General features: G+C 56.6%; 1 protein-coding gene across 1 annotated transcript; it reads right to left on the reverse strand.

Annotated features, from left to right (window-relative positions):
- NTN3 (netrin 3) lies at positions 1-25,382 on the reverse strand. Its single transcript, XM_065645023.1, has 7 exons — positions 25,320-25,382; positions 17,901-18,896; positions 10,773-10,961; positions 4,799-4,948; positions 3,761-3,814; positions 606-680; positions 1-329 (listed from the first exon to the last, which is right to left on the reverse strand). Exons 2-7 carry the CDS (start codon positions 18,865-18,867, stop codon positions 1-3), a joined length of 1,764 nt encoding a protein of 587 aa, XP_065501095.1. The 5' UTR covers positions 18,868-18,896; positions 25,320-25,382.
- Positions 25,383-27,781: the final 2,399 nt, after the last annotated feature.

Consider the following 27,781-nt stretch of genomic DNA (forward strand, 5'->3'; position numbering starts at 1 on the left):
TCAGGGCTTCACACACTTCCCCTTCTTCTCCCGCCGCTGCAGTTTCCGAAGGCGACGCGTCCAGGCGTCCCGCCACTGGATGACCAGGCTGTTCTTGTCGGCCATCAGTCCTGGCCGGTCGGTGGAGTTTTCACTGATCCCCATGACCAAGTACTTCTTGCTGATCTGGATCTTGGGGCATTTGCAGGACAGGTCTTTCAGGTGGATCCACAAGAAGTTGTCACCACGCTTCACCCGCTCGTCACGACACTTGTAGACAGAGAGGATGTTGATGGTGAACTTGGCCCAGTTGGCCACCGTCTCCATTTCCAGGATGTTCACCTGGACCACTGAGGGAAAAGAGGGGGAGGCACAGTGATGGGGGATGCTTTGCCATGCTCCCCAAAGGAAGCTTTTGTGATGGGAACTGTCAGTCCCCAGCAGCCCCACCTGCTTCATCCATTTCACCTTTGAGAGGGCTCTGATTCGGGGACCCCTCTTCATGCTGGGTGCTCCCCATCCCCTGAGACACCCGCAGCTCCCCCACCCATGGCCAGCCTGCAGCCGGCCCTCAGCTGCCTCTGTGGCAAAGCCCAGCGTGGCCCAGGGAGGGAGGAGGTCCTTACCATAGTCCTTCTTGCAGTACTTCTTCATGTTAATCTTGTAGTTGCCCTTGGCTGGCTTGCAGTAGGAGTCGCAGTCTGCAGAGGAGGAACAAAGGGATGAGCACAGAGGGGCTTGAAGCAAAGCACCACACATGGGGTCCCATCCCACCATAAGGGAAAGGGGAACAAAGTGGGGAGGAGAGCAGCAAGACCCAGCCTGGCAGAGGGTGGTGGATACTCCATGCCCCAAGTGCCCTCCAGAAGGCTCCTGAGCCAGAGCCTGGGCTGCTGCTGGGGATGGGGGTCTGGCAAGCCCAGCTGCCCCCCTGGCAGTTGACAGGGGCTGGGTGCCCAAACCCTGGCACAAACACATCAGCTGGGAAGAGAAACCAAGGCTGAGTCCCCTCCTGTGCTTATGGTGAGAGTGTCCTGCAGGATAAATCAGCACAAGAGTGGTGGAAAGAGCCTGGGGACCCTCCTCCAGGATGCCGAAGGAGATGGATGGGACGCATACAGGCGAGGTGGTGATGCCACCAGGGAGAGCAGACAAGAGCCGTGGCCAAAGGCAGCCAACCAGAACAGCTGTGGCCCTGCAAACCTGGGCAACGTACAGAAGAGAGGCCTCAGCACCAACCCCACCATCGTCCCCACAGGGAAGACACCCAAATGAAGATCTGACCCCAGACCAAAGGGGCTGTGATCCTCAGGGCTGACTCAGCTCTCAGGGACCAGGGTGGTGGGCATCATCCTCATGTGGCAGCCTCTCCAGAGACCTGCACCGCACCAGTGTCCCAACAGCAGGGAAGAGGACTCAGGTTGGGGGGAGCAGGTGGGTGAGGGAAGCAGCTCTGCTCTGCCAGGTCGGTCCTGCTGCCTGAGCATCCCCTGCTCAGGCCACTCCAGCACAGCCGGGGAGGTCACCAGGCTGTCCTCCACCCCACACAGCATCCCTCCCTGCTGTCCCCCAGATCTCAGGAGAGGCTCATGTCCTCAAGAAGGCTTTTTTCTGTGCATTTCTAAAGACCCAGATTTGCATCTCAAGCAGAGGGAGGGTAGGGAATGCCTCTTTCCTTCTCCCCAAAGGCTTTGATCCCAACAATTGCCCAAAGCAGCCCTGTTCTCCTCCTTTCTTTCCCCCTGCCATCTTCCTTTGAACATCTCAATTTGTCTCTTTCCAAATGGCATGTTTTTTCTAAGCCCATCTTTCTTCTTTTCTCTGCCTTTCGCAGGTTCTGTCTCTGGCTTGGCCCCATGTCCCGGGAGAGAGCCAGCAGTCCCTGAAGTTGTCTTTGTTTGCGGGTTGCCACAGCAATCACTGGGGATGGAGACGAGAGTCTGGGGGAAGACGGGGAATAACAGCACCCTGTGCCAAGGGGAGGAGGAGAAAAGAGGAAAGAAAGAAGCCCAGGAGCACAAACTCGCCCCGTGCTCTGCTGCTCTCCTTTCTGCCCAGCTCCTTTTTATCGGGGACTTTGTGTCGCCTGTTCCAAATTTGTCATTGATAGAAGGAGCACAGCACGAAGCTAATTCTTGTCAGAGGGGGGTGAGCCCTGATTCTCGGCTCAGCTGCCCCTGGGACAGCAGTAGTGCCTGCAGAGGGGGTGCAGGGTCCCCCCATGCGGGGTGGCTGCTGAGTGCACTGAAGTGCTCAGCCATGGTGCTGAATGTGCCCCACCCGTCGCATCCTTGGGATGTGCTACAGCCTCATCCCGGACACCACTGTATCCCCCAGGGAGACATGACAGCCCCATCCCAGACACTGATACATCCCTGGACGTGCTGCAGCTTTGTCTCAGACACTGCTGCATCATCCCCTGGGGTGTGCTACAGCCCCATTCCAGACACTGCTGCATCCCTGATGAGCCACTGGCCCAGCATGGGCATCCCCCGTCTCTGTGGGGAGAGCATGTGTAAGAGGCGTCAAGTTTGCACATCTGGTTTAGTTCGCCTTGAAAAAAAAAAGCAATATTTTGTTTTAAGAGAGATGTAACTTAATTAGGTGTTATGGCTGCAAATCTTTTACTGCTGACTTTGAATTACTTTAAAGCTCTGTTTTGCCCTCCACAAGTTTTGTTAATTCTGCTAACAGGGAACAAGGATTTTTTTTTTTTTCCACTAAGTGGAAAATATTATAAGATAATAATAATAAAAATTACAAGAAGTGGACCCAGGACGTTTCACTGCCAAGCCAGTTGGGCACTCAGGCAGAGAGACCAAAGCTGGACCTCAAAGGCTGCAGATTGTTGGAAAGGCAGGAGAAAACTGGGAAGAGCGAAGCAGAGGATGGAAACGTCAGCACTCGTGGACAGGACCCCAGCAGGGAGGAGGATGGGGAGAGGGAGGGAAGCCCAGCACCTGAGCACGGTGGCCCCGAACAATGTCCCCCTGTTCCCGCAGCCCGGCACCTGCGGCCAGAGGCAGGGAGGGAGGTGGGAAAATGGGGGAGAAGGGGCTCTGACACTGCCTGGGCTGGCAGGACCATGGGATATTGAGGGGCTGAGAACCCCCTCGGGGAGTTCCCTGCTCACGGGGGAACCTGGGGGCTCCCGGGGGGAGAGGGATGCAGGCACAGGGGCATCAGGGCACAGGCAGGGTGCAGGCAGCAGGCAGGGTGCACGGCCGTGGCCAGCCCTGACTGTAGCACAAGCAGGCTGAAGGCAGGGTGCCCCAAGTAGGCTTGGGGAGGGCAGGATTGCCTGCCTCATCTCTGCATCTCTGATTTGCCCAAAGGATGGGGGCAGCAGGACCCCAACCGGGTCCCCTGCTCCCCGAGCGCAGGCTCTGGGCAGAGGCGAGCTACTTTGCATTAAATGTATTCGAGTTAGAAGCCAGAAATCTTAAAACAACAAACCCACAGATAAAACTAGAGGCAGTTTAAGGCAGACCTGCTCTGCTAAAACAAAGTAAACACCTGGGTCTCCAGCGAGTGCCATTTATTTTTACACAGCTGAAAATATCAGACATCACTCTAAGAGTGTTCCTATTTATAAAGCACTGGAGGGGAGTCACCTTGATTAACTCTGCTCCACGTGTCACTCTGTCTGCAATAAAACCATCCAAATCCCCCTTTCCCTTCCCATTTTTTTCCTTTTTCCAAAATCTGGTGTTCCCAGCTCCCTCCCCGGCAGCAGGCAGGGCTGAGGCCGCAGGCTTGGCCTGGGACATGGAGCACTTACCCGCGGGTGCCTCCGTGCTGGTGACCAGGGAGGTGGGGTTGATGGCAGGGATCTCTGGAAGAGAAAGGGAGAGATGTCTTAAAGAAAAGGGTCCCTAGCTCTGGGGGTGACACCTGGGCAAGCGGGGTGCAGAGGGGATTTTGTTGTTCAGCAGCTCGCTAAGGAAGATGATGGGTTGAGTCTGACCTGAATATCACAGGCCATTAAATAGACCCAGAGATGCCCAAACTGAGTTTAGTAAATTGGGAGAGGCTGAGATGCTGCAACCTCCAAGAGCCCTAAGTCACTGCTGCGGAGGATGTGCTCCAGGGACACATGGTCCCTGAAGGAGTTGGACTCGATGATCCTTGTGGGTCCCTTCCAACTCACGACATTCTGTGGTTCTATGAATGCTCCTCTGAGCTGAGCTTGGTTTGGGCATCAGATGGATGCTTGGCTGATCTGAGCGTACTCCAGGCTGCACAGCACAGGGATAAGCGTGGGCAAACACAACACTTTCTCAGGGCTCCTGAAGACAAAATCTGGGGGAAATTCTGTCCTAACCCCGAATCTGGGGAACAACAGAAGGAAAGGAGACAGCCCTGTCAGCTCACCCCCCACTGCCACTGCTCTGGCAGCACCAAAGGATGCTGCAGAGCAGGAAGTTCTTCCTCTGTCACTTGGGTCAAATTCAGACCCACTGCAATAAATACATTTTTACGCTGATCACAGGATCTGTCTTTGCCCCAGACCTGACCGCGCTCAGGGCTCAGCTGGGTGAGGTAGGCGCCTTGCTGCAGCTGAAGACACATCCAGCAGAGCTGTTTCAGCCAGCTGGAAGCACTAACCCAAGGCATCTTTCAGAGCCTCCCGGGCTGGGGGGGCAAAGCATGGGTGCCCCCACAGGGTGACCCAACCATCCTGCCTTATCCACCTCCTGGAGGACAACCACATGGGTTGGCAGCCCCTCAGCTGAGCCTCCCAACCACCCCAAGCCAGCCCTAGAAGAACATCCTCTGGTACCAGCGGGGGTCCCCAAGCACCAGGCAGGGCACTCACTGATGCAGGGGGCCACCGGCGAGCGGCTTTGCTGGTAGCCCTTGGCACAGCGGTTGCAGGTGAGGCCGGTCACGCCATCCTTGCACGGGCACTGCCCCGTCGTCTGGTTGCAGGTCTTGCCAGCTGCGCCGACGGGGTGGCAGTCACAGGCTGGGTGGGTGAGAGAGAAGAGGTTACATGAGAGGTGATATACAATGCAAACCCCAAACTAGACCCAATGTGCCACCCTTGGAGAGGGGAGGAGGAGGTTGGTCCTTCCAGAGCACTGATGGAAAGCAGCTGCTAGGGCCAGCACAGCCAGGACCCATGGGTCTGGATCACAGCCCCTCATGTGCCACCAGCAGATGAAGAGCTTGGCCAGGGTATGGCCTCTGCTGACAGGGATGCTCTGGATGAGCCTCTGGGGACCTCGCAGCTCATGCAGGCAACTGCCAGCTGCCAGCTGGCATTTAAGGTCTGGACACCAGGAGAACAGTTTCTTCCTGCCTGCTTTGCAGGCAGCTGCTCTGGGGACAGCCCGGTAGGCATGCAGGAGGAGGGATTTCCACGGGCAGCTCCGCGCCTGCTGCCAGCCGTGTCCTGTGCAAGCAAAGGGAGTGGGGCTCACACGCAAACCCTTGCCCATGGCCAGCATGGGTTTGGGGGCACTGCAAGGCCAGAAAGCAGACGGACACATGCCTGAGTCTGCTCTTCCTGCACCTCAACCCTGGGGTGATGCTACTGTCACAGCAGTAAAAGGCATTTTCTCCACTTGTTCCCCCACCTTGGAGCTTTCTGGTCAATGGGGCTGAACCAACACTCAGCTTCTATGCAAACTTTGGCCTTGTCTTAGTTTTAGGATGGTCTGAAGTGAGTTCTCTCAATGCTTCCCAAGCTCACGAGTCTCAGCACCCATACTGCCTTCTGGAGACCCTGGCCAAAGGATGTCCCCATGCCTTTCTACCACAGCTTCCCCAGGGACAAGCCGCACCTGATGTGGGTGAAAGTTGGGTGTTCACCCTCGGAACAGACCCAAAGTGGCTTTCCATCACACCACACTGGATGACAGACCCACCAAGGGCTATTTACACAGAGGGATGTGGGAAGGAGATGCTCACTCGGGAGAGGACCTTCCCATCTGCCTGCTCGGGGCTGGGCTGGCTCTGAGCTGGAGGAGGTTATCTCGATCTCCATCAGTGTAAGAGTTGAACGTGATTCCAAAGCAAAATAAAAACATCTCCCCCTGCCCACCCCCACAGCTCCCCGATGTTATCATTTCCCTAATTTTCACCAGATGGAACTGGTGGGAGCACCACAGTGCTGCTCCTCAGACCCCCTCCCACATGGCCAGAAACCAGAGTGAGCAGCCTCTAATGGGGACCAGATGCTTCATCCTTATCAGATCTTGGCTGGAACTGGAAGTGGACGTCTTTCTGACAAGGATATTTTGGGGGCTCAGCTGTGATAACAAATGGCAGGGAGAGAGGGAGCCTTGGCATGGTGCGGGGCCGTCGGAAACACAGGGTCTTTCTTCAGCCACAACAGGCTTGTCTCCTGCCAGGGCAGCCAGCTCTCCCCAGCAAGCCTGGCTTTGCTGGCTCTCCTGCAAACACCCGCCGTCAGGTCACCGGAGACCCTGAAAGGTCATGAGATCAAGGCATGGTTCAGCCCTGGACTGTGAGGAGCAAAGCTGGCAGCGATGGTCTGCTGCTTGGCCAGCCCCCAATGACCCATGGGAACAGCACCGCTGCTTTGTCTGGAGGAGAACATCGGGCTTACCGCCCTCTATTGAACCACCATATTCCGAGACATTTCAGGTACTTCAGACCCATCTTGATGGTCTCCCTGTGCCTGCTCTTCAGGGCTCTTCTGCACGGGCTCAGCTGTGTCCTGCAGCACTTGGAGGAAGCAGGTGCCTTTGATGAGCTGGCAGGTACACTTTTTGGAAAACATCCATTGCTGTGTCTCTTTTCCACTATGAAAAGCTTGGGTTTCTGTTGGTGGGCTGGGCATGAAGCATCACCCATCCGCATCACCACCTGTGCTGGAAAGAGCAGCCCAGTGCCACCAGCATTGCCCCAGTGCTGCCCTGAACAAGGGGCTCTCACCCCACCACTGCTTCTCAGAGCACTCCCAGGCCCACAGCACCCACCTCCAGACAGAAAAGTCCCACCCACCCCACAGCAGCTGCGCACAAGTCCTGCCAAAAGCCCGAGAGACAGAACCATGCAGGGAGAGGTCCCTGCAGCCATTGCTCCTGCTCTGCACACACAGCAACAGACAGTCCGTGCCCTAAAAAATTTATGGCCAAAGGCACGTTTCCAGCAAAGATTTATACAAGTGCTTAGCTTCACACGTTGTGCATAATCTCTTGGGCCCAAGCAGTGTATTCCTGGTGAGAAGTCTAAGGATGGACATAAATCTCAGTACAATCAGGACCAAGTTCATCCAAGCGGATCTCTCTTCATGCAGTGGAAGAAGGCTTTCGATCACTTTTGATGTTTTATCTGGATCGGTAATTAAGGCAGCTTTGCTCATCTACGTCCACAAATGATAGATGTCTTTGGGAGATGAACTTGGTCTCCGTCAGACCAGTCTCCAGCTCCTTACCCCGCCATGATGGGATTTCCTGCAGTCCCACAAAAATCCGTTGCTCCTTCCTGCTCTGATGGGAAGAACATCCCAGGCAACACCGTGCTTACCCAGCTGGTCCCACATCCCAGCACAGCCGCATCCCTCTGCTCCAGCTGTAGCATCTCCATCCCTCCTCATCCTGACGTGTCCCGCAGAGGGGCGCTGGCTCAGGGACCCCATCCCAGCACAGGGGCTGTGGGGACACAGAGCGGCTCCACGCCTGCTGCACACACACAGAGCCCGGCTGCTCACAGCCCTCCCGTTGCCAGGATCTGGCCCACAGTGCTTGAACAGTGGATTAAGTCACTAGCTTGGAGCTTAACTCATCGAGCTGTGCTTGCCAGAAAGCATGTCTTGCACCTAATATTGAGGGTATTTTTGCATCTTAAGGCTTAGCTGCTACTGCTTCACCAGTTTTCATTGGAGAAAGCTGGGGGTTTACAGCTTTGTTTAAATTACAGGGATTAATGCACAGCCATTCTTTATTTGACTTTTCAATTACCACCATTGAATTAATCCTGTAGGTTGTTCTGCCTTTTCCATCCTCCCAGCTTTTCCGTCTCGCAGCATCCAGCGGTGACGCTGGCTGCTGGCGGCTGCAGGGAAGAGCTCGCCTCCCTGCTCACCGGCCGGTGGCTGAGAGCTCCGCCAAGTTGCCAGCAGCAGATACAGGCTTGTGTAATCTGCAGTTGATATTTTTGTGCCTATTTCAAAGACATTGCATCCCATGACGAACCATGGTTGGATATTTAGTAGCAGGCTCAGCTTCTGCCCCGGACCAGCACTGTGGTAGGTGTGAAGACCTTCATTCAAAGCCGCAGATGTCAGCTCACAGCAGCTTGCTCCACACCTGTTTTCAAGATCTGCTGTCATGAGCCTTGCTTTTCCTTATCTTTCTCTTTTTCTTGCAAGAGTGTAGGCATCCGAGCTGCAGGTACAGGACACATCTTTGAAGAAACCAAGCCCAAACTGTCTTGTCACACCTCCATGTATTTATATATCTCTGGCAGCACTGACTCCCATTCATGGCACCGGGCAGGCAGATTCCCCGGTGCTGGTTCTGCTCCAAGGAGCTCCCAATCCAATGGATACACCACTGGATAAGTACAAGAAAGGGATGGCAACACACTCTGCTTTACTGAAGGAGGAGTGGCCAAAGGAGCAGAAGCATCAGGGATTTTATTATTAACTCGGTTCCCTGAGGCAGAGCCAGGAACTGGCTTCCCAAGACCTAGGGTACCGCCTTTACTGCCAGATCCTCCTCAACATATGCACCGTAGCGGGGGGCAGCCCTTGTGCACATGTTCATCTGGCTGGGCTGGACCTTCGCAGCATTTCCAAACCATGGACAAGCCCTGGCAGCCCCCCGGCAGTGGCACCCCCTGGACTGGGCTGGCAGAGACCTGCCTGTGGCTCGGCACAGGGAAGGGCAGGGAGGGAGGTTTGTTTGCAAGGACTTGCTGCACTCAAAAGCCCTGTTGCCATTCGGAGTGAGTCAGGGCTGCCTGTGAGCCCCCAGCGCTTGAGGAAAATCCTCACAGAAAAAGCAATTTTGCTGCAGCTGCCCCTGTCCGGCAGTGCTGCAGCAGGAACCAGGGGATGCTGCCATTCCTCCCTGGCCTCAGTCAGACCCAGGATCCCTCCCAGGAATGGGACACAACCCAGGACACTGTGCTATAGACCTTTGGGATGCATGCCTTGTCCTGCATCCTCCTCTCCAAGTACCTCTTAGTGTCACCTCGAGGATGCTGGCACCCAGCATGGCCTTGGGACCTGGCTGCCACCTGACACAAGCCCCATCAACGGGAAAGCCTTGCTGCTGCTGGGGGGGCTGCCGTGCCCATCGCCATCGCTGTGACAAGGCTTGGCCAAGGCCATGGGGCTGGGAAGAAACACGTGGCCCCCTAGGACATCGGCTGCTGAGGTGGGACCTGTCAAGTCAGCTGCTCCGCTTATTAAAAATGATTAGCTCTCCGTTTGCTAATGAGCTGGCTCCGGGCAGGGCTCCCCCTGCCAACACTCCCACCACTGCTGCAGCGTCCAACAAACGTGGGAAGTTTCTCCCTTTGCTCTTTGCTCTGTCCTCCCATGGGAACAAGGATGGGGAGAGGCAGGGACAGCTCACACACCATGGGCAACAGAGGGATTTTACCTATTACATCCCAAATGAGCCGTACCAACAAACAACACTAACGCAACAAAGAGAGAAACCCCAAAAGCCAAATCCTTCAATTCAGGTCCATGGCCACAATGTTAATGGTCTGAAATCAGCTTCAGCAGTTGCTGTAGACCCTATGTAAACATGCCAGCACCATGTCCTCGCAGCAGCGAAGGTGCCCAGTGCCAATGTGGCTGCACAACACACCAGACAGGGACACTATGCTCTCTTTGGGGAGGTATTTGCAATCTAAGCGGGAAAAAAAGGGGATCAGGGATGAACTCCCTGTCTCAGAGCAGCCATGACTGACCTCCTGCCCACTCCAGCATTTCAGCCTGGATCCCGCCAGTCCTTGGGGACAGGCAAGGTGTTTTCTTTTCTCAGCTTCTTTGGTGAAACTATTGTTTTGAGGCTTCGCAGAGGAAAAAGGCTCCACAAAGGTAGCTGAGCAGGGAGAGATAAGAGAAACCAGACTGGCTTGGCCAGGAGCCAGAGGAGGGAGAGGAGAGGTGCAGGTCCCATGACATTGGGCACAGGCTAGGGACCTTACAAGGTCAAGCTGTGGCTTGATGGCTTGGAGCCATCAAGGCTCCTGGTCAGCTCAGGGACAAGCCACCCTGCCCATAGGCACCAGGAGCCATGGTGCTCAGCATCCCCCAACAGGTCCCAAGGGCCACCCCATAGCTGAAACACGCTGTGGAGTCCTGCACTGCAGCCCAGCAGGGAGATGGAAACCTCCATCAGCATCCCCAGCCCTCTAAGGCAGAGAAGCCACCAAGGGTCATTTTGTGAAGCAGCTTGAATGCCTCCAAGTGTGTCTGTGGCCCAGACAACATCAGTGTCAGAGACAGGTTTCCAGCACATTTAGTCATGTCCCTTCTCCAGCACCTGCCCAGCACTGATCCAGACACTGATTGTGGAGACCATAACTGCGCCTACACCAGGACCCTCTCGGGGTTGACGTGGCTCCTGGGAGCCTGCTCGCTCAAGTGGATGCTGGGCTTGAAGCAATGTCCCTGCCTGATGCCCTTGGGGTGGCAGAGGTGACCAGGGTGATGGAGGCTGAAGGTGACCTGCAGCTGCTGGAGGGAGCAGCTGGGCTCCAAGAGAGCAGAGGGATGTCCCAAGGATGGGAGGGAAGAGTAAGGAGACCAAGAGAGACTGTATCACCTCTGTTGCCTGCACGGGTACCCCTCAGCTTACCTTTGCAGGCCTTGCGGTCTGTGATGGACTTGCTGAGGTCCCGGTAGAAGCCCTCCTTGCAGTAGTGGCAGTGCCGCCCCGCCGTGTTGTGCCGGCAGTTGAGGCAGACGCCGCCGCTCTTCCTGCCCGAGAGCTTGTACAGCTCCATGTTGAAGCGGCAGCGCCGAGCGTGCAGGTTGCAGTTGCAGGCTGAGAGGGAAAGGGAGAAGGTGAAGGCTGGAGTTGAAACCTCCAAACCCCCCTGGGTGGGCTGGAGCTGTCCCGCCGCTGCTGGGGGCCAGGGCTGCCTGCACTGGGGGAGTCGGTCAGGCAGGGCACGGCACAGCTGGCTCCAACGTGCCGTCCAGATGTGCAGTATCCACTGTCCCACAGGGCTGGTGCTGGGAGGTCAGGGCGGAGGAGAAAGGGGACATGTAGGGATGAGGCACAGCTCGGCTGAGGGCAGACAAGAGTGGGATGGAGGGGTGCAACCGGGGGTCTGGCAGCACCAGCTGGGCACCTGCAGCCCCGCCGTCCCCCCTGCCCTTTTCCCATCCCCTGCCCTTTCCCCATGCCCCTGCCGTTTTCCCATCCCCTGCCGCTTTCCCCATCCCCCTGCCCCTTTCCCAGCAGCCAGCTCTGGTGCCACAGCCTGGCAAGCCTTTCAGCAGGACCACCTGCCTCGTGCCAGGGGGTGTGACAGCGTTGTCCCTGCTGCCTCACCGGGTGTCATCCTCAGTGTCAGCAACAGAGCCCCTTATATTTATGGCTCTACCCTGTGTGCATGTGCACACACAGAAAGAAGCCCTGCATGCACATGCACACATGTGCACAAGCACACACACAAGCATGTACATGTGCACATGCTTACACATGAAAGTGCACCTAAATATCTACATACGATTATACGTGCATTCATGGCACAGGCACACACACAGATGCACACAGAAACAGCCACATACCGTTACACATGTGCACACACAAATATGTGTGCATATGTGTTCACAAAAATGCACATAAGCATGCATGCTCCCATGTGCAAGCATGCATGCTCCCATGTGCAAGCATGCACATTCATACACATGCTTACGTGTGTGCATACATATGCTTGCATGAATATGCATGCACAGACGCTTGCACATTCGCACACACACGTGCATGCTCCTGCAAACACACGCACACTCAATTTTTTCATTAGTCACAGGAACCGCGCAGCCCCCCCGCCTGATTCCACGTGTGCGAGATAAAAGGGCAAAGCAATGCCAGTTCCTGCTAAACACTCTTGCAAAAAGATAATGGGAACAAGATTTCCTTCGGCAAAACGTGGCGCCCTCCGCCCCCAGCCCCGGCCCCCTCCCCGCATCGGTAAAATGAGGTTGGGTGAGAGTTTTTCCAGGCATACTGTGAAATTCATTAACGTGTCAGCCCAGATTTAACTGCTTAGCCCTGGCTTGGCGGTCGTGTGAAGTTGCCTCCCCCCTGGCCGGCAGCGCTGGTGGGAGCTTCAGCCTGGGCAGATCAAACGCTCCCTCGCCTGCCTCAGCCACCCTGGCTTCAGACACGCTGGGGGAAGAAAGCTGGAGCAAACCCCAGCTCTGAAAAAGCGTCTTTTTTGGAGGCTTAAGTGAGCTGAGTGAAAGGCTGGTGCCGGCCTTGGTGCTGCCGGCACCATGCGCTCAAACCTCAGCTCCCCCTGGAGCTCTGCCGCGTTATGAGATTAGTGTAAAAATCACATGGCAGGCATCAAAATAACACTCCAGCATGGAAGTAGGTGCCTTTTGAGCTCTTTTTTTTTTTTTTTTTCCCCTGGTGCTTGTGAAAAATAGGGACTTTTGAGGCAAATTCTGACAAGGGGTGAGGTGCTGGGATGCAGCACCTGGAGGGAGAGAAGCAAATACTGCTTGTGGTCCCAGGCGGCCAAGGATGCTGCTGCGCTGGGGATGCCGATGCTCATCCAGGCTTTGCCAGGGCCAGGAGGGATGCAACAAAGTAGCCCAACACCCAGGCTGTTCTTGCCCTCACGAGATAAAGGAACAGGGACCAGCTGGGGTGGGTTTTGCCACTGAACTGAGGCAGCCACATGCAACTGCAGGAAAGGAGCAATTTTTGGGGGGTAGAGGGGCCTCACTAGTCCCTTGCATCACTGAATGGCCAGCTACGTCACCCCAGAAGGCAGCTTTGCTGTCCTGCCAGGAATGCTCGGGGCTGCCCCCACAAGTCCCTGGCATCCTCTGGGGACGGAGACGGGACAGCTGCCCAGAGGGAAGGCAATGGGCAGTGGAGGAGAAAGGTCAGGTAAATGATTCGCTGCCCTCTGCACAGGTCCCTCTCTGCCTCCAGTTTAATTGGTGAGAGAGTAACTGGCCAGGGCCCTTCGTGACATCACCAACTCTGCCGTGGGCTGGGGGCCCTCCCGGCTGGCACGTCCCCATCAGCCCTGGGGCCACCTTCCCCTGGGAACATGCTGCGGATCCTCCCAGAAGCTGGCTTTTGGGGAGAAACCTCCACTGGCTGCGCAGCCTGGGCTGGTGTCAGCCAAGCCAGGATTTTGGCAGGATCCTGTCCAGCTGACACGGGGACCTGGCTGGGCTTCGCCATGCTGGGATGGGTGGCTGTCCCCTGCTTGGGGACAGGGTCACACCAGCACATGTGACTGTCCCCTCACCCCCCCGGCGCAGCCATCCGGCACTAATCGGGGCAGACGGGTCCCCTCTCTTACCCGGCTAAATACTTGCACTGTTCCTCAGCACTGACTCAGTTGCAAGCTCTGTCTGTCTCCCGTTAATCACTAATTAAAGGCTTGAATGTTCCCTGCTGTTTGGGGTATTAATAAGAATTTAATTGCACAGTTTGGGGCTAATTACGTGGTAGCTCGCTTCCGCCCATGTACAGTATGCCCAATTAAACAATCATATGATCAATTAAACAATCACAAGATCTAATAATTTGCAATAATAGACTAATTAAACATCGACACCTTGCAATGGAGCAACATTCTGTCCCCTTTTTGATGGTGTTTGAACCCTTGCCCAGGCCCTGGGCCCCCCCGGCCCCCTCTGGGCTGCTGCGGATGGAGGATCCCGGGGTGACAGCACGAGGGCGCTTGGGGCAGGGACCCCGGCATGAGACGGGCAGCATTGTGCAGCGCGGCACACGTGTGGCAGGCGATGGAGCCTTGAGGGCAGGAGGGGGACTCACCACCCCTACAAGTTCGCTGGGAATAATTAGCAAAGGCAGCCGGCTCAGCGAAACCCTAGACCGGCCGCTGCTGCCAACCCGCAGCCGATTCGAGCTACGCCCCTGCTTTGGCTGGAGGAGCGCCCGGCTGGGACGGCGAGGCAGGAGGGGGCTGCACCTCCGCCCCGGGGATGGAAACTGAGACCAGGAAAGCCCCTTGCCTCCCACCCACACAGCACCTCCAGTATGGGGAAGGTGTTTGGAGGGGCTGGAGCTTGCACCTCCACCGCCAAGGGGCAGGAGGGGAAGCAGAAGCTGAGACCTCCCCGAGGGGCTGCGAACTGACAACACGGGTGCAAGGGAGAAGGCTGAGCCACTCCAGCCCCGTTCTGGGAGAGGCAGGACTCAGGAGGGTCAGACAAGGTTAATCCCCTTCGTCACAGTGGCTGCCTCCCCCCTGCACCCCAGATCTGCTGGGACACTGCACCTCATGGGGAGCAGGTGCCCAGGCAGGGGGATGCTGCCCGCTTGCCCACCTCTGAAAGCCATGACCTACCCAAAACTAGTCTGCCTTCTCTGGGGAAGGACCGTGGCTGGTGCCACTGGGAACCCTCTGGTTTCCAGCACATCTGCTGGGGAAGGGGCAAGGAACATCCCGCTGGGGGGGATGCAGCAAGGGAAGGAGCAGCAGATGCAACTGCCAGCAGGCCGTGCGCAGCACAGATCCTGCCTCAGGGGGTAAAACAGCCCAGGCCAGCTCACTGGGGGATTTTGGAGAGAACTTTTGCATGGGAAACACTGAGAAAAAGAAAGCACACATGTACAGGAAGCGGCAGAGGACACAGGGGAAGCACATGGAATCCTCTAGATTCCATCACCATGCCAGTGGTTTTGGGCACTGGCATCCCAGATCGATGGCTGCAGCTCCCCAGCCTAAAGCAGAGGGAGCAGCAGCCAGCGAGGTCTTCCCAGGAGAGAGCAGCCCCTTCCCTGCCGAGCCCCCGGGATCAAAGTGAGCCCCGTGCATTATCCCAGTGCTCCGGGGAGCGCTCCCGCCGTGGCAGCCACAAAGGGAACAAGAGCTCCCGCATTACCAGCGAGTGCATCAATTACTTCCAGTGGCTGCTTTGTGCTAATCCGCTTCCCCCCCTTCCCCAGGCCGGGTGTTTTGGGGACAGCCTGCTGAGGGGGTGACTGGACTGCCCTGAGCAAGCTCCACGTGTGCAGGCAGGAACTGGCAGCAGTGGTAGGAAGGAGGTGACATGAGTCTGCAAGAATAAAAACGATGCATCACCTGGGGGGGCTCAGGATTTCAGCAATCCTGCTCCTGCCGGCCACTCTGCCAGGATTATCCATCACTGAGCCTGACCCGGGCTAAAAGCTGGAGTGCCACATGGATGGGGACACATCTCTCTCTTTCCTGCCCTTCTCTTTCCCCTGTTTCAGGCAGGGCACACTCGAGGGTACACAGGGCATCCCCATACTGGCAGGGCAAGCTCCTTTTGTGGTATTGGGAGAGCCTTCAGTGCCAGTGGACCAATGGCACTGTGCTCTAACCATCAGGCACAGGGCCACGCACCCCGCGGCACAGGGCTGGCACTGTGCCCTCTTGTCAAGCCACTGTCACCGGCCTGGCTGCAACAAGCCCAAACCTGCCTGCTTGCCCCAGTCACGCTGACCTCCATAACAACACAGCACAGTGATGTCCCCACAAGTGCCACAGCCACCCTACAGCAGCCATGAGGGGGGTCACACCCCACACTGATGCTCGGGCATCACTCGGCTGTTTCACCTCTGCCTCTCCCCACACCAGCCAGAGGCAGAAATTCTTGTGAAATAAGAAAAGTTTGATCTCAGCTTGAGCTGCATGGATAGATGTCCCAGCACTGTGACATGGTGCAGAACATAAATTTGTCCCCATGCAGGAGCAGGTAGAGACTCCCATGCACTGTGGGGGGACAAAACCCCATGCAGGGTGCTGAGGAGCACGGAGCCAAGAGGTGACATCCCAACACAACCTGAAGCTGCACCGGCCCCATGGCTCCATCTGGATCCACTTTTGGGATGCTGCAGCCTCCCACCCCTGCCCCTCAGCTGGCACTGGGCTGCCAAGCTCCTGCATCCATCCACTCTCCTCCTCCTCACTCCTCCCTGGTCAAAACCAACCATCCACCACCACAAGCCAGCATCACCAATGCCCGGCCACAGGACAGAGTCCGAAACCCCACAGTCCCCAGGCTGAGCAAAGGGAGCTTCCCGGGCGGCCTCTCCTTTTAATTGGTGCTAATTGCTGCGTCTGTTCCTGCTGGCTGGGGAGATGTCATTGTTAAAAAGCACAGAGGGGAAGGCTCGGGGAGCTTATCCAGCTTTCAGCCGCTAAGCCCTTTGGAGGCGGGTGATGGAGAAGCTCTTTCAGGTCCCTTCAGAGAGGGCACAAAGCCCGAGAGAGGAAAGGGAGAAAGAAGGGGAGCGAATCAACAGGAAAAACTACTTTCACATGCAGCTCGGTGAAGGGTCTTTGTGCCGGGGGCTTGTCAGGGGGATCTTGAAGGGACCGCACCATGCTCCCGCCTCCTCTGCCTCATTTATCTTTTCAGCCCCGTCTGCCAAAAGGGGTGATGCGGCTGGGGGCAGGGATGCTCGGGAGCATGGTCCTGCAGAGTGGGATCCTCACTCTGCAATGGACAAGATGTACAGACGGACAAGAGATCTGTGGATGCTCCCCAAAAATGAGCCTCCTCTGGATTAACCCCTTTTGTGCCAGCAGAGCCACCTCTGCTGCCATTACGCTGCTTTACCGGAGGATTCAGTGGCGAGGCAGATGCGGCATGGGGTGCCACAGGGGTGTCAGCCATCGAGTCAGGGTCCTCCTTTTGTCACAGAGGGTTTCCATGGGGTGACCTACCAGCCAGAGCCAGCAGCAGCCATGGGCAGGGTGCAGGATGCTCCAAAACTCATCTTTCTGAGACAAGCGGGAAGATGCAAGGGCTGACACATTCCCACATGGCGTGAAGTGGTTTAAAGCACTGGCTCTAGCAATTCCTTTGAATCCACTGCCTTTTTAGCCATTCTTAGAAGAAATCCACTGTAGCATATATATATTTAAGCCGATAGCTGGGATCTCAACAAGACATCAATCACAAATACCCACAAGCCCCTCTGACCTCTGGTACATCCACTGAGCAGTTCAATGACTGATTAATGGTATGGCTTTCCCTTGTTTCGATCCTCCTGCCATCCCGAGGACTCAGACTCTAGTCCAAGAGCAGCAAGAATCTGTTCCTCCCTCTCCCAGACCTTCACAGGGCTCTGGCATCCCCAACCCCATCCCAAATCAGGGGAAAAGGCACAAACCTCCACCAAAATCTCACAAAGATTCAGAAGCAGGACAGCCAAGCAATGCCAGTTTGATGTTTTGGAAATGTATTGTTTCAATGACAGTATTTTTAACTCATGGAAACCTTTGCAAGGACAGACAAGTTAAAACCACCATACGAAGCACCATGCCAGACCGAATGTGAGTGATAAAATGTTGAATCAGGGTATCTCAAGTATTTCCTTAATCTCTGCCAGATTTTGCCACCTGATCCCTGCTCCCAAACACATATCGCAGGGAACTGCCACGACTCCCACTCCCAGCCCAGGGACATCTGGTTTGCTGCCCAAGGCAAACATCTCCAGCTGGGCATCCTGCATCCCACACCGAGGTTGCTGATGACATGGAAGGCACCACTGATTTTTGGAGGGTTTTGGTGCTTTGGCTCATGGCCAAACCACCGCACCTCCAGAGAGGCACCTGCAGCAGAGACAGGGCAGATGCTGGAGCCTCTCCCAACCCACCAGTGAGGAAAATGCTCCCAGTATCTCTGGACAAACATGCTCCATTGCTTTGGCTCAGCACCCATCACTCCCTCCTGCAATAACCCGTTTGGGCGTTTCAGCCCCAGGAAAAAAGAAAAAAATATCACTTACCCAAACACTCGTTGGCCTCCCGGGCACTGGCCCGCTGCCAGGGCCGGTCATAGTGGAAGGGCTTGCAGCGGTCGCACTCGGGACCCTCAGTGTTGTGCTTACAGTCGCACACCAGCTTCTGCTCCTTGTCCTTCACGCAGCGTGCAGCGTGCCCGTTGCACTTGCAGCGCCCACCAACCTGCAGCTCCCCCACTGCATAGTAATAGGGGGTCGAGCCAGTGCCCCCCTCCTCCTCACCAGCATCCCGACCGCCCAGGTCACGAAAGAGATGCGGGCGGCTGAAGACCACACGGATGTCGGTGGCCGTCACCCAGTCCTGGAGCACGGGGCTGCTGTCAAAGTCCTGGGCAGAAGGTCGCCCGTCGAGGGTGCTGAAGGCGATGAGCCCGCCGGTGAGGGGGTAGAGGTCGGTGAGGCCATCGGTGCAGAGGGCCTCCTGCTCGTTCTGCTTGGTGACAGTGGCTTTGCTGGGCTTGCCGTAGATCTTACGGCACTGGGAGGAGTAGTACTGGTAGGGCACCCAGGTCTTGCCGTAGTCCATGGACTTGAGGATGGCAGTGGACTCGGGCCGGGGCGAGCAGAACTGGAGGCTGACATAGACCACCTCAAACTTCTTGCCAAGGGACAGGGTGAGGGTGACGTTCTGGGGCGAGTGGTGGAGGGTCTCTGAGCGCCAACACGTCATGTTGGAGGCGGTGTTGAGGTCGGTCAGGTAGGCAGGTGGGTGGGCTCGGCGGGGGTCCGAGGCATTGCAGTGTCGCGTCGGCGGCTTCCCGCATGTGCTGGAGGCTTGAACCTCCTTCCCGAAGGCAGCATTGACGAATTCAGGGATGCAGCGGCGAGGAGCACCATTCTCATCATAACAAGGGTCCGGGGGGGTCTGCTGTGCTACAAAGGGGTTCACTGTCTGGGAGAGGCCCAGCATGGCGGTGGTGAGGAGCAGACGCAGGAGCTGCAAGACCTCCATCCTTCCAGGGCAAGGGAAGCAGCTCCTCCCTAGGGTGAGAGCAAAGAGAGCAAATGGCACTGGCAGCCCTGCTGGGAGCAGCACGGCCATGGCACTGCCCATGCTGGGGGCCCGGTAAGAGATGAGCAAGACACCTGTATCTGGTCCCTAACCCATGCACACCTTCCCACTCCGCATCTACTGAGGCAGCGTCCTGGGAGTGGGGCGGGGAGGCAATTACTTTGCGGTGCCTTATCCAAAGAAGTCCCTTGCCACTCGTCAGGAGAAGTGAAATACTGTGGGAAATGGCAAAAGGAACTGAGCTTTGGAAGGAGGAGGTTGAAATCAGGGTCCCGACCTTCCCTGGCCTCTTACGAGCTGTCTCGGAGGCAACAGGAGTGTTCACGTCTGTCAGTGGCCCCGGCTGTCACGCACAGCTCGGACACCCCTGTCACTGCACAGCTGCTGAGCAGAGGTGGCGGGGAAGAGCTGGGGAGACCTTTCAGCTGTGACAGTAGCTGCAGTCCCCAAGTTATACAAACGCAGTCCAAAACAGCTCCCACCAGTGCAGGAGAAAGGAGCAGCAGCAAAAATACCTAATGGGGACATTTTGCAATAGGCAGGAGCTCACCAGGATGAGGCCCTGGAGCTCCCGGGTCCAGCACTGCTTTCCCTGCCCTCCCACGGCCCCGGCAGCATCCCACTGGCCATGGGCACAGTGGCTTTGCTGAGCTGGAGGCTGGATCCCCTCCGAATCCCACCAACTGTGCTACCCAAGTATCCTCACTGGCAAAGGGCGGTTATTCTGGCCTCACCCCCAAGAAACTCAGCTTTGGGGCTGGCCTGTCTGTTATGGAGGGAAAAGCAAGGACCAAATGCAGGGCTTGGCTGGACTCCTTTCCCAGCAGCCACAGCACAGGGCCAGAGGATGCTGGGTGGCTCCCAGGGAATGTGGGCCATGTCCTACACCACTGGCTTGGAGGGTACAAGAGGGACCAGAGTTCACATTCTCTCCCACAGGCTCTGGTTGCAGCAGGAGCATCCTATGAGATGCAGGTCAGCCATGCCTCATCCTGAGCATCATGCCAACACCCACAGCTCATACATTCACTGGAGAATGGCCCCAGGAGCTGCAGCTGGTGGTGGACCCCTGAGCTGCCCAGCTGGGTGGATGGCATCCCCCCTGCCACCCCACATGCTTGGCTGGAGGGGCCATGTGGAGCGCTGCCTGCCCCAGCCACCAAGGCGGATTTTCTGGCCTCTATCAGCCCGTGCCACAGCCAAGGCAGGCAGGGGGATCCCCCCATCGTGCCCTCTCCCACTAGTAAATCCTTGCAGAATGACTTAGGTTTTGCACTTCACTCTCAGGAACAAAGCCCAATGCCAGCAGCATGACCCAGCATGGCAGATGCTGCCCATCTACAGTCCTCAACACTGCTCCTGCCTGGCAGGCTGCCCACCCCAGCCAAAGGAGGCCAGCAGGGGACAGCCCATTTCAAATGATCTGTGATTTTTATTATTTTTAATTTTTTCCCCCCTTTTGAAAAAATAAAATAAAATAAAATTGCTGTGGCTGTGGAAGAAAGCTGCCTCTCTCTGGGCTGCCAAACTGCTAATGGGGGGAAGCTCCTCCCTTCCCAGGCACGCTCAGCTGGGCAGCCAGCACCAGAGCCTGTGCCCATCGAAGGGACAGCAGGGACAGGGTTCTCAACCCATCCCTGGACACCTCCCCAGGACAAATCCTGGCCTTGCCACGTCTGTGCTGTTTCCTCACTGCTTAATCCTCTGCTGACGGAAAAGAAGATGCTCACTGCTGAAAAATCATCGGCTTCCTTGGTGGTCTCTGCATTGCTCCAGCAGCGTATCCTCCACTATCTGGCAGCGCTGCAGAGTCTTTGGGGAACGTGTCAGCCCATGGCTTGGTGGCTGGGCAGCCAGCAGGCAGCAAGACAGGGGATGCTGTCCCTGGAGCACCCAGAGCACCAGGAACCCTCTTCTCAAGGAGCGTGACACCCAGGTCAGGGCTGTGGGAGCAGAGAGGGGAGCAGCAGGGATGGAGCAGTCACTGCAGCAGAGGGAGCACCGTGTCGCAAGCACCAGCCTTTGCAGAGCATCCCCGCTGCAGGCAGGCAACAGGGCTCTGTCAGGAGCTTCAGCCCAGACCACAGTCAGCTGCTCAATGGGCATGGGGCAAAGCTGCGGCCACTGCAAGCTCCCCAGCATCTGCCTGTCCAGGAACTGCTGAGTGAAGACAGCACTGGGTTAACTCCTCCAACATAATCTTGATGGGACCATCCCCAGCACTTGCCCGGTGCTGAGCAGCAGGCAGCAAGCTGGAGCCCATGCCAGCCCACAGGCAGAGTCCTACTCCTGTCCTCACACCAGCTCCGCAGCTGTGAAATGCTGACAGACTCCCCTGCAACGCCTGGCAAAACCTGGCCACGTGTGTCCCTGTGGACATCCAGCACAGCCCCTTCGGCCTTATGATGCTACCAGCTCCCCCATCACACCCATCCCACCACACACCCCACAGACAGGGACCCAGCTGGGTGCAGCCACCACCACCTCCCATCACACCAGCGCCACAGCAGCAGGTAGCATGGGGACAACCCCATGGGAAGACCTCTGTGCGGGAAGGAGAGAGGAGAAACCCCTGGGGATGCCTCAGCAGCTGCATCCATCCACCCCTGGGTGACTCAGGGTGTTTCAAACAAGGCTAAACCCTGCCAAGGAGAAGTCTCCTCCACCCACCATCTCCCCTTCTGCCACATGGCAGCAAGGGGACATCAGTAGGGCTATGCACAAGTGTGACATCTACAAAGACATTTCAATTCCCTGTTTGGCAAGATATGAAGGTGTTGAGAAATCCTTGCCCAGGGGAGAGGGACAGCACCAGCATTCAGTGGTGGCAAGAGGAGAGCCCAGAGGTGAACGTGTTATGAGCAGGGCTGGGGTAGCAGGTCTAGAACTCAGGCCAGGGTCACTGCTGCTTTTGGGGCACATGGGAGGCGTGAGCATCTCCTGCACATCTTCCCTACGCCAATGGGAAACTGTCCCTCCTGCCAGCCATACCAAGGCACAAGTCCCAGAGATCTGGTATCCAGCTTTTGGGGGCTCTGCTCCTGCCGGGGAGCAGCCGCTGGGAAGCCAACGCTCGCCCAGCGGCACATCAGCGCTGCCGAGGCAGGGCATGAATGGAAATCATTATCATCCGCCAGACCACACACAGGCACGCACGCTCCGCGCTCCGCTCACCCCATTCTCCCGCTGAAAGAGAGCTGGGGCCAGTGGTCTCCGCGGGCCTCACCTCCACATCGGAGAGGAGGGCAAGCTGCAATCTGCTCCCTTTTATGCATATTCAGCGTGAACCCAGGACTGCCGGCAAGCTGCCAGAGAGGCCCAAGGGTGGGTATTTCTCTCCCTGGCCCCCATCTGTCCCCACTTCTCATCTTTGCTGCTCCCAGTTCAGATCAAATGGAGACACTGCTGACTAAGCAGGGAGCGATGGCACAAGCCCCTCAGCACCAAATCCAGCCCAGCACCCGCCTGGATCCAGTACGAGGAGGGACATAAGTGATGGGGTGCACACCGCAGGGCAGCATCCCAAAGGTGTCCCCAGCAAGGTTCTCAGGTGGCTGCCAGCTCCTGGCCACCAGCAGCACCCACGGGGCTGGGAGACCGTGGCAGTGGGGCTCACCCTTCCCGAGGAAGCAGCTGCCCCTCCCAGCTCCTCCCCAGAAGTGGCTGCATTTTTGAGGTGGGTGATTTCCTCACTCCTCCGCTCAGGGAATGCTAACAGCCGTGCGGTTTGGAAGGAAGTCATGCTGCCATAGCGCTTCAGAAGTGCTTTAAAAAAAAAAAAAAACCAAACTAGCTACTGCATCCGACGCCTCCACACCCCTTCTCCCTACAGCAACAAGCTTCCCAAGGCGACGGGCGGCATTTCCCTGCCTCATAGGAGGCTTGTCAGGGCGATGCTCCAGTCCACTGCACGTTCCACTTCCCATTGCCTTCCTGGGATTGCAGCGCTGCCAAGAGTGATGCCGAGTGCATATGCATGCCCAGAGCTCTGAGGCTCCTGATGCCAAGTCATCGGACGGTGTTTGGTCCCCAAAACTGAATGCATGAGGCAGGTGCAGCAGGTGAGCCAGGGCAAAGAGAGCAAACTTCCCCAAATACAGCTGCTGGTGCCTACAGCAGGCCCAGGGTCACCATCCGGCAGACCGGGGCAGCTGCAGCTTTGCAGAGGTAATTACAGGATTAAGTGGAACAACACGGGGTGGGGAGGGAAAGGGGCTATTAGCCAGATTTGATCCCAGGATCACGGAAGCAGCCTCCTCTAATTGAAGCAGAAGGGGAAGGTGTGAGTGGCCTGAGCATTGCTCTGCTGTCCACTGCAGCCCAGCCACTGAAAAATCTGGGTTTCGAGGGCAGGCAATGGCTAAAGCCGAGCAGCCAGCACTGCCTGTGCAGGGAAGGGGAAAGCCCCGAGGGAGGGCAGGGAAATGGTGCTTCCCTCCTGCCAGGAACCTGTGCCACTGCTCTGGGTCCTCCCTGATGCCGCTGGCACGGTGCAGCCGGCTGGGTTTCTCCTTTGGGCCAGGGCAGCACGGTGCGAGGGATGCTCACGTCCCCTGAGGAAAGCACATAGCCTTACTTGGAACCAGCTGGGATGGGGATGCCTGCTCCCCATGGGGTGCTGCATCACCCTGTGCACAGGGACAAAGTCCTGGATACCAGGGATGGAGCCACCCACTTGCATGGGCTACCAGATGGCTCCTCAAGGCATGGCACAGCTGTGGAGCAGGGGGCAGAAAACCTCAGGCAAGGACCTAAGGACTGAGCACTTGAGGGCATCCAGCAACTAGATCTGAAGTGCTCAGATAGGGCCGGTCCACGAAGACTGCTCGTCCCTGAGCTGTGCCCACCCCAGTAAAGCCCATCACCAGCTGAGGTGCCCTCTGGGCAGGAGGACACTGGGGGAGAAAGGATGGAACCCAAAGTACAAGAGGAATGATGTGCTTGGAGAAGCTGTAACTGGGCACAATCAGCCAGAGTGCATCTTTTAACCAGGATGCATCTGCTCCCAAAGCTTGCACGTTCCCACCTCACTATGAGCCCTTTCTAACGATGGCACTCCTGCTCCCCTGCCACACATGCTGCAGGAGCAACTCACTGCAGATCTGCCCAGCCCCATAGACAGGACCTCTTACGGGGAGCTGCTGGGGTCCCCATTTCCCTGCCACCCCACTCCCCTCCACAGGCACCCGTCCCTTGCCCACTGCACCGATGCCAGCTGGGGGATGCTTCATCCCCCTACCCCACAAGCAGTATGCATCAGGACCAAACTGTGCTCCGGCCACGGATAAATCATTCCATGTGTTGCTGGGACAAAACAAACAAACAACAAACCCCCCAAAACAAAACACCACAACCAAGAAGTATTTAAAATGAAAGGAAAAACTCCACACGGCCAAGGCGCTGGGACAAGGCTCAGCTTTCCAGCAGGAGGGAGCGCGTGCAGCGGGGAGAGGCCGAAGGGTGCAGCGAGAGCGCTAATCGCCTTCCCAGCTGCTAATGGAGTGAACGGTGCCCACTTGGGACACAGCTAATGGCACCGAGGAGATGCTTCACTTTTCTTTGCGAGCTCCCTTCTCTCTTCTGATATTTAAATATCAGAAGCCTCCAAGCACGTACGGACCTACATCCATGGAGCCAAGTGCTCTGTGCAGCCCCTCGGGCTTTCACTCCCTGCTCCCTGAAGTCTTTGCAGCTCATTCAGGCAATTACAAGGCAGCATCTTCCTGCAGCCGGCACTCCCGGCGATAGATATTGCAATGCACTCTGGCAGGCTGGAGCCAGCATTACACAAGCCATACGATACCCCAGCGGTGCCAGGAGACGCATACAAATTACACTGCATGCAGGAAAGGATGGGCCAGATTCTGACCTCAGCCCCTTTGGCATCAACCAGAAGTAACTCCATTCAGATCGGGCCAAACCAAGATGTAAGCGTCTCCATTCAAATTTACACTGGCATACCTGTGGTCAGAATCTGGCCTGGCTTGAATTAGTTGCAGCCTGATGTTACAAAAGACAGAAACAGAGCCCAGATTTCCTAGGTTATCGAAAACAATCAAGGAGGAAAAAAAACCCAACCAAACCAACCAACAAAAACATCCACCATGAAGCCAACAGGCTGCAGGCTACTCAACCATGTACACGGAGCTGTCAAAGGCTGGATGCTCGGATGCACTCCTGCTCACCCGTTTCACTAACATGTAAGCCACGCTGCCCAGGAGAAGGAGGGACCGACGTCCAGCACAGGTGTCCTGCTGGGTTCCTCATGCCTGCTCTGCTCCACAGCAGCCCTGAGTAGAGGTGGTCCTGCTCCCAGGAGTGGAGATTTAAGCACAGTATCACCCACAAGCTACAGAGCTGAATCCGTTGTTCTGTAACACTCTGTTGCATACCCTGGTCAGCACAAGCTGGAGATCTCCTCCTTGTGCTCCCAACACAATGGCAGCTCAAGGAGGCATCTGGCTTCCCAGGAGTAGAAAGCTGCCTCGATACTATCCTATTTATTAATCTCTACTACTGCTTGACTTGTTGCTTTACACAACTGTCATCCCACCCCAGCTCCCTAAACTCCTTCACACATTCTGGCCATGCTGCTTGGCTCTGTCGTGCACTCCTGGGATCAACCCTCAGGGTGCAGAAAGTTTTCCTCTGCCGCTCCCAGCCCATGCACGGGACTTGCGCAGTCCTGGCCCAGAAGTCCTCATTGCTTCAACCCCTTTCCACTCCATATGGGAATAAAGTGATCTGGTTTCCATAACGTCCCTTGTTGCCTTTTCACAACATGCCGGGCACAGATGTTGAAAATAGTCTGGATGAATATTTAAAATGGTATTCAGAGATGACAACATTTGGCTGCCTTTGAAAGATCTCTCACATCGGGTAGAGGATGGCTCACAATAACGGGGCCGGAAACATGCTGCACTTTGACATCTCATTTTTTTCCCCTCCCTCTCCAGCTATTGGTACAATATTTCATGCCCCTGGTGTCACACAGCCTATTATTGCTTGAGTGCCAGCCAAGTCTGCAGCATTTGGAAGAGGCCGTCACGTACGTTTTTAAACATCACGGGGCAAAGCGGAATATGGAAAATCTGTCGTGTTTCCATACTGAGTGCAAGTGTCCTGCGCAGGCTCAGGGAGGGGCTCGTGGGGGCACAAAATAATTGCTTCCTTATGGAGCAGGGCCTGACTAACAGGGTGGGAGAACAGGAGGCAGAGGTGCCGCGTACACCCTTGGCACAGCAGGCTGCTTCCCTGCTGAAGGACAACGAAGCCATCTCAGCACGTGCCCCAAGGTCTGCACCGATGCTCACCTCCTTCAGGGCTGGCAAACTCTGTTCAGACCCACATCTCCACCAGCTACCACCCAAAGTGGGATATCTGTTCCAGCGGCCCAGGCTGAAGATATCATGTTCTGGTGGCCAGGGAGCAGGAAGAATGTCCCTAAGCAGCTTGCATTTCTGGTGGACTTCTCGCTTCAGGCCATAATGTACTCAGCTGCATCCCTAAGCTTGGCTTTTTCCTTCTGCAGGCTGTAGACTCACCTGGGCTCCTGCCCAAACCAGCATTACACCTGCCCTCTTCTCTGCAGGGACCCAACTCACCTTCCTCCTCCCACCAGCAGACAGAGGAGGAAGGGATGTCGGGACCCCCACAGCCCACCCTGTGCTTGGACTGCAGACTGCCTGTCCCCTCACCAGCTCACTCCAACCAGGTGGTCAGAAAAGCACAGCAGCTCCCTCTGTTTTATAAATGGAATATTGCAGAAAAAAAAAAAAAAAAAAAAAAAAAAGGTGCCCTCCATCCACTCAAACGCCTTGGAGGATGTTTTCTATGTGGCTCAAGCCACATCTCTGCTGCATTGGTTACAGGAAGCTCCAGCCTCTCCTGGCTTTGAGAGGAGGGAATGGTGGACTTGGCCAGGGGAGAAGGATCTGTGCCATTTCCAGCTGTCCAGGGTTTGCATGTCCAGGTCTATGCTCACTACCATCTTAGCCCAACTACAGGTCCAACACAAACAGCATGGAGAGAGGCAGGGATGCTCAGCCTGGCTTACGTCCCATGCGTTCACAGGATGAGCTCACCCAAGAGAAGAGAATTCATGCACAAGCGCTGCCCGCCTGAGCAGCAAGCCAGCAGGACCACAGCGCTGCCGGAGGAGCTCCTGCCCACGGGGCCTTCCTCACCCACCCTGCTTGGCGAGAGCCAAGCAAAGGCAGCAGACTGCCAAGCTCTATGTCCCCCGTCGCGCTAGTTATTCCTTATCCCGAGAAAGGTATTTCCATCCACCCACTCTCCAGCAGGCTGAGGAAGCTGGGGGAGAGACAGCGTTTTGAAGAAATGAGGGTTCAGCAGCTTCAAGACAGAAAAGCTAAAGTAAACCCACCAAATGCAGCCCAGCTTCCCTTGTCCCTGTGCCACCAACCACTCACACATGCCCTGGTCAGAACTGCCGGCCCTCATGCTGGCCATGGTTTGGGGCAAGGTGCTGGGAGTGCTGAGGAGTCTCACCCAGCCTGGTCCCAGGACTGCAACACGGCTGAGCACGTCACATAGGAGCTGTTTCTAGAGGGAATCCACTCTCCAAGCCACCACACAGAGATGTCTCTCCAAAGCAGTTGTGCTGGGAAGACACCAGTGCTGATCCCAAGCCTGGGCCGGTGGCAAGGGCAAAGGCACTCTGCAAAGGTGCCCAGTGGCTTTGTGCTGGCGGGGACCGTCCCAGCGGATCAAGGCCTGCGGCAGAGCTGCGGGCAGGGGAGAACACGTGTGTGCCCCGTGGCTGGTCAGCCGGAGCTGGCACCACAGGCGGCAGCCTGGCAGGGCTCCCGCCGCTGCTGTACCCGCGGTACGG

The sequence above is a fragment of the Caloenas nicobarica genome, chromosome 14 (genome assembly GCF_036013445.1).
Source record: "Caloenas nicobarica isolate bCalNic1 chromosome 14, bCalNic1.hap1, whole genome shotgun sequence".
NCBI classification, from domain to species: domain Eukaryota; kingdom Metazoa; phylum Chordata; class Aves; order Columbiformes; family Columbidae; genus Caloenas; species Caloenas nicobarica.

Coding starts and splice junctions, on each gene's coding strand:
- NTN3 (XM_065645023.1), bottom strand. CDS start 18,867: ATGGAGGTCTTGCAGCTCCTGCGTCTGCTCCTCACCACCGCCATGCTG. Junction 4,949..10,772: donor AGACCGCAAGGCCTGCAAAG/GTAAGCTGAGGG, acceptor TCACCCACCCAG/CCTGTGACTGCCACCCCGTC. Junction 330..605: donor GTACTGCAAGAAGGACTATG/GTAAGGACCTCC, acceptor CTTTTCCCTCAG/TGGTCCAGGTGAACATCCTG.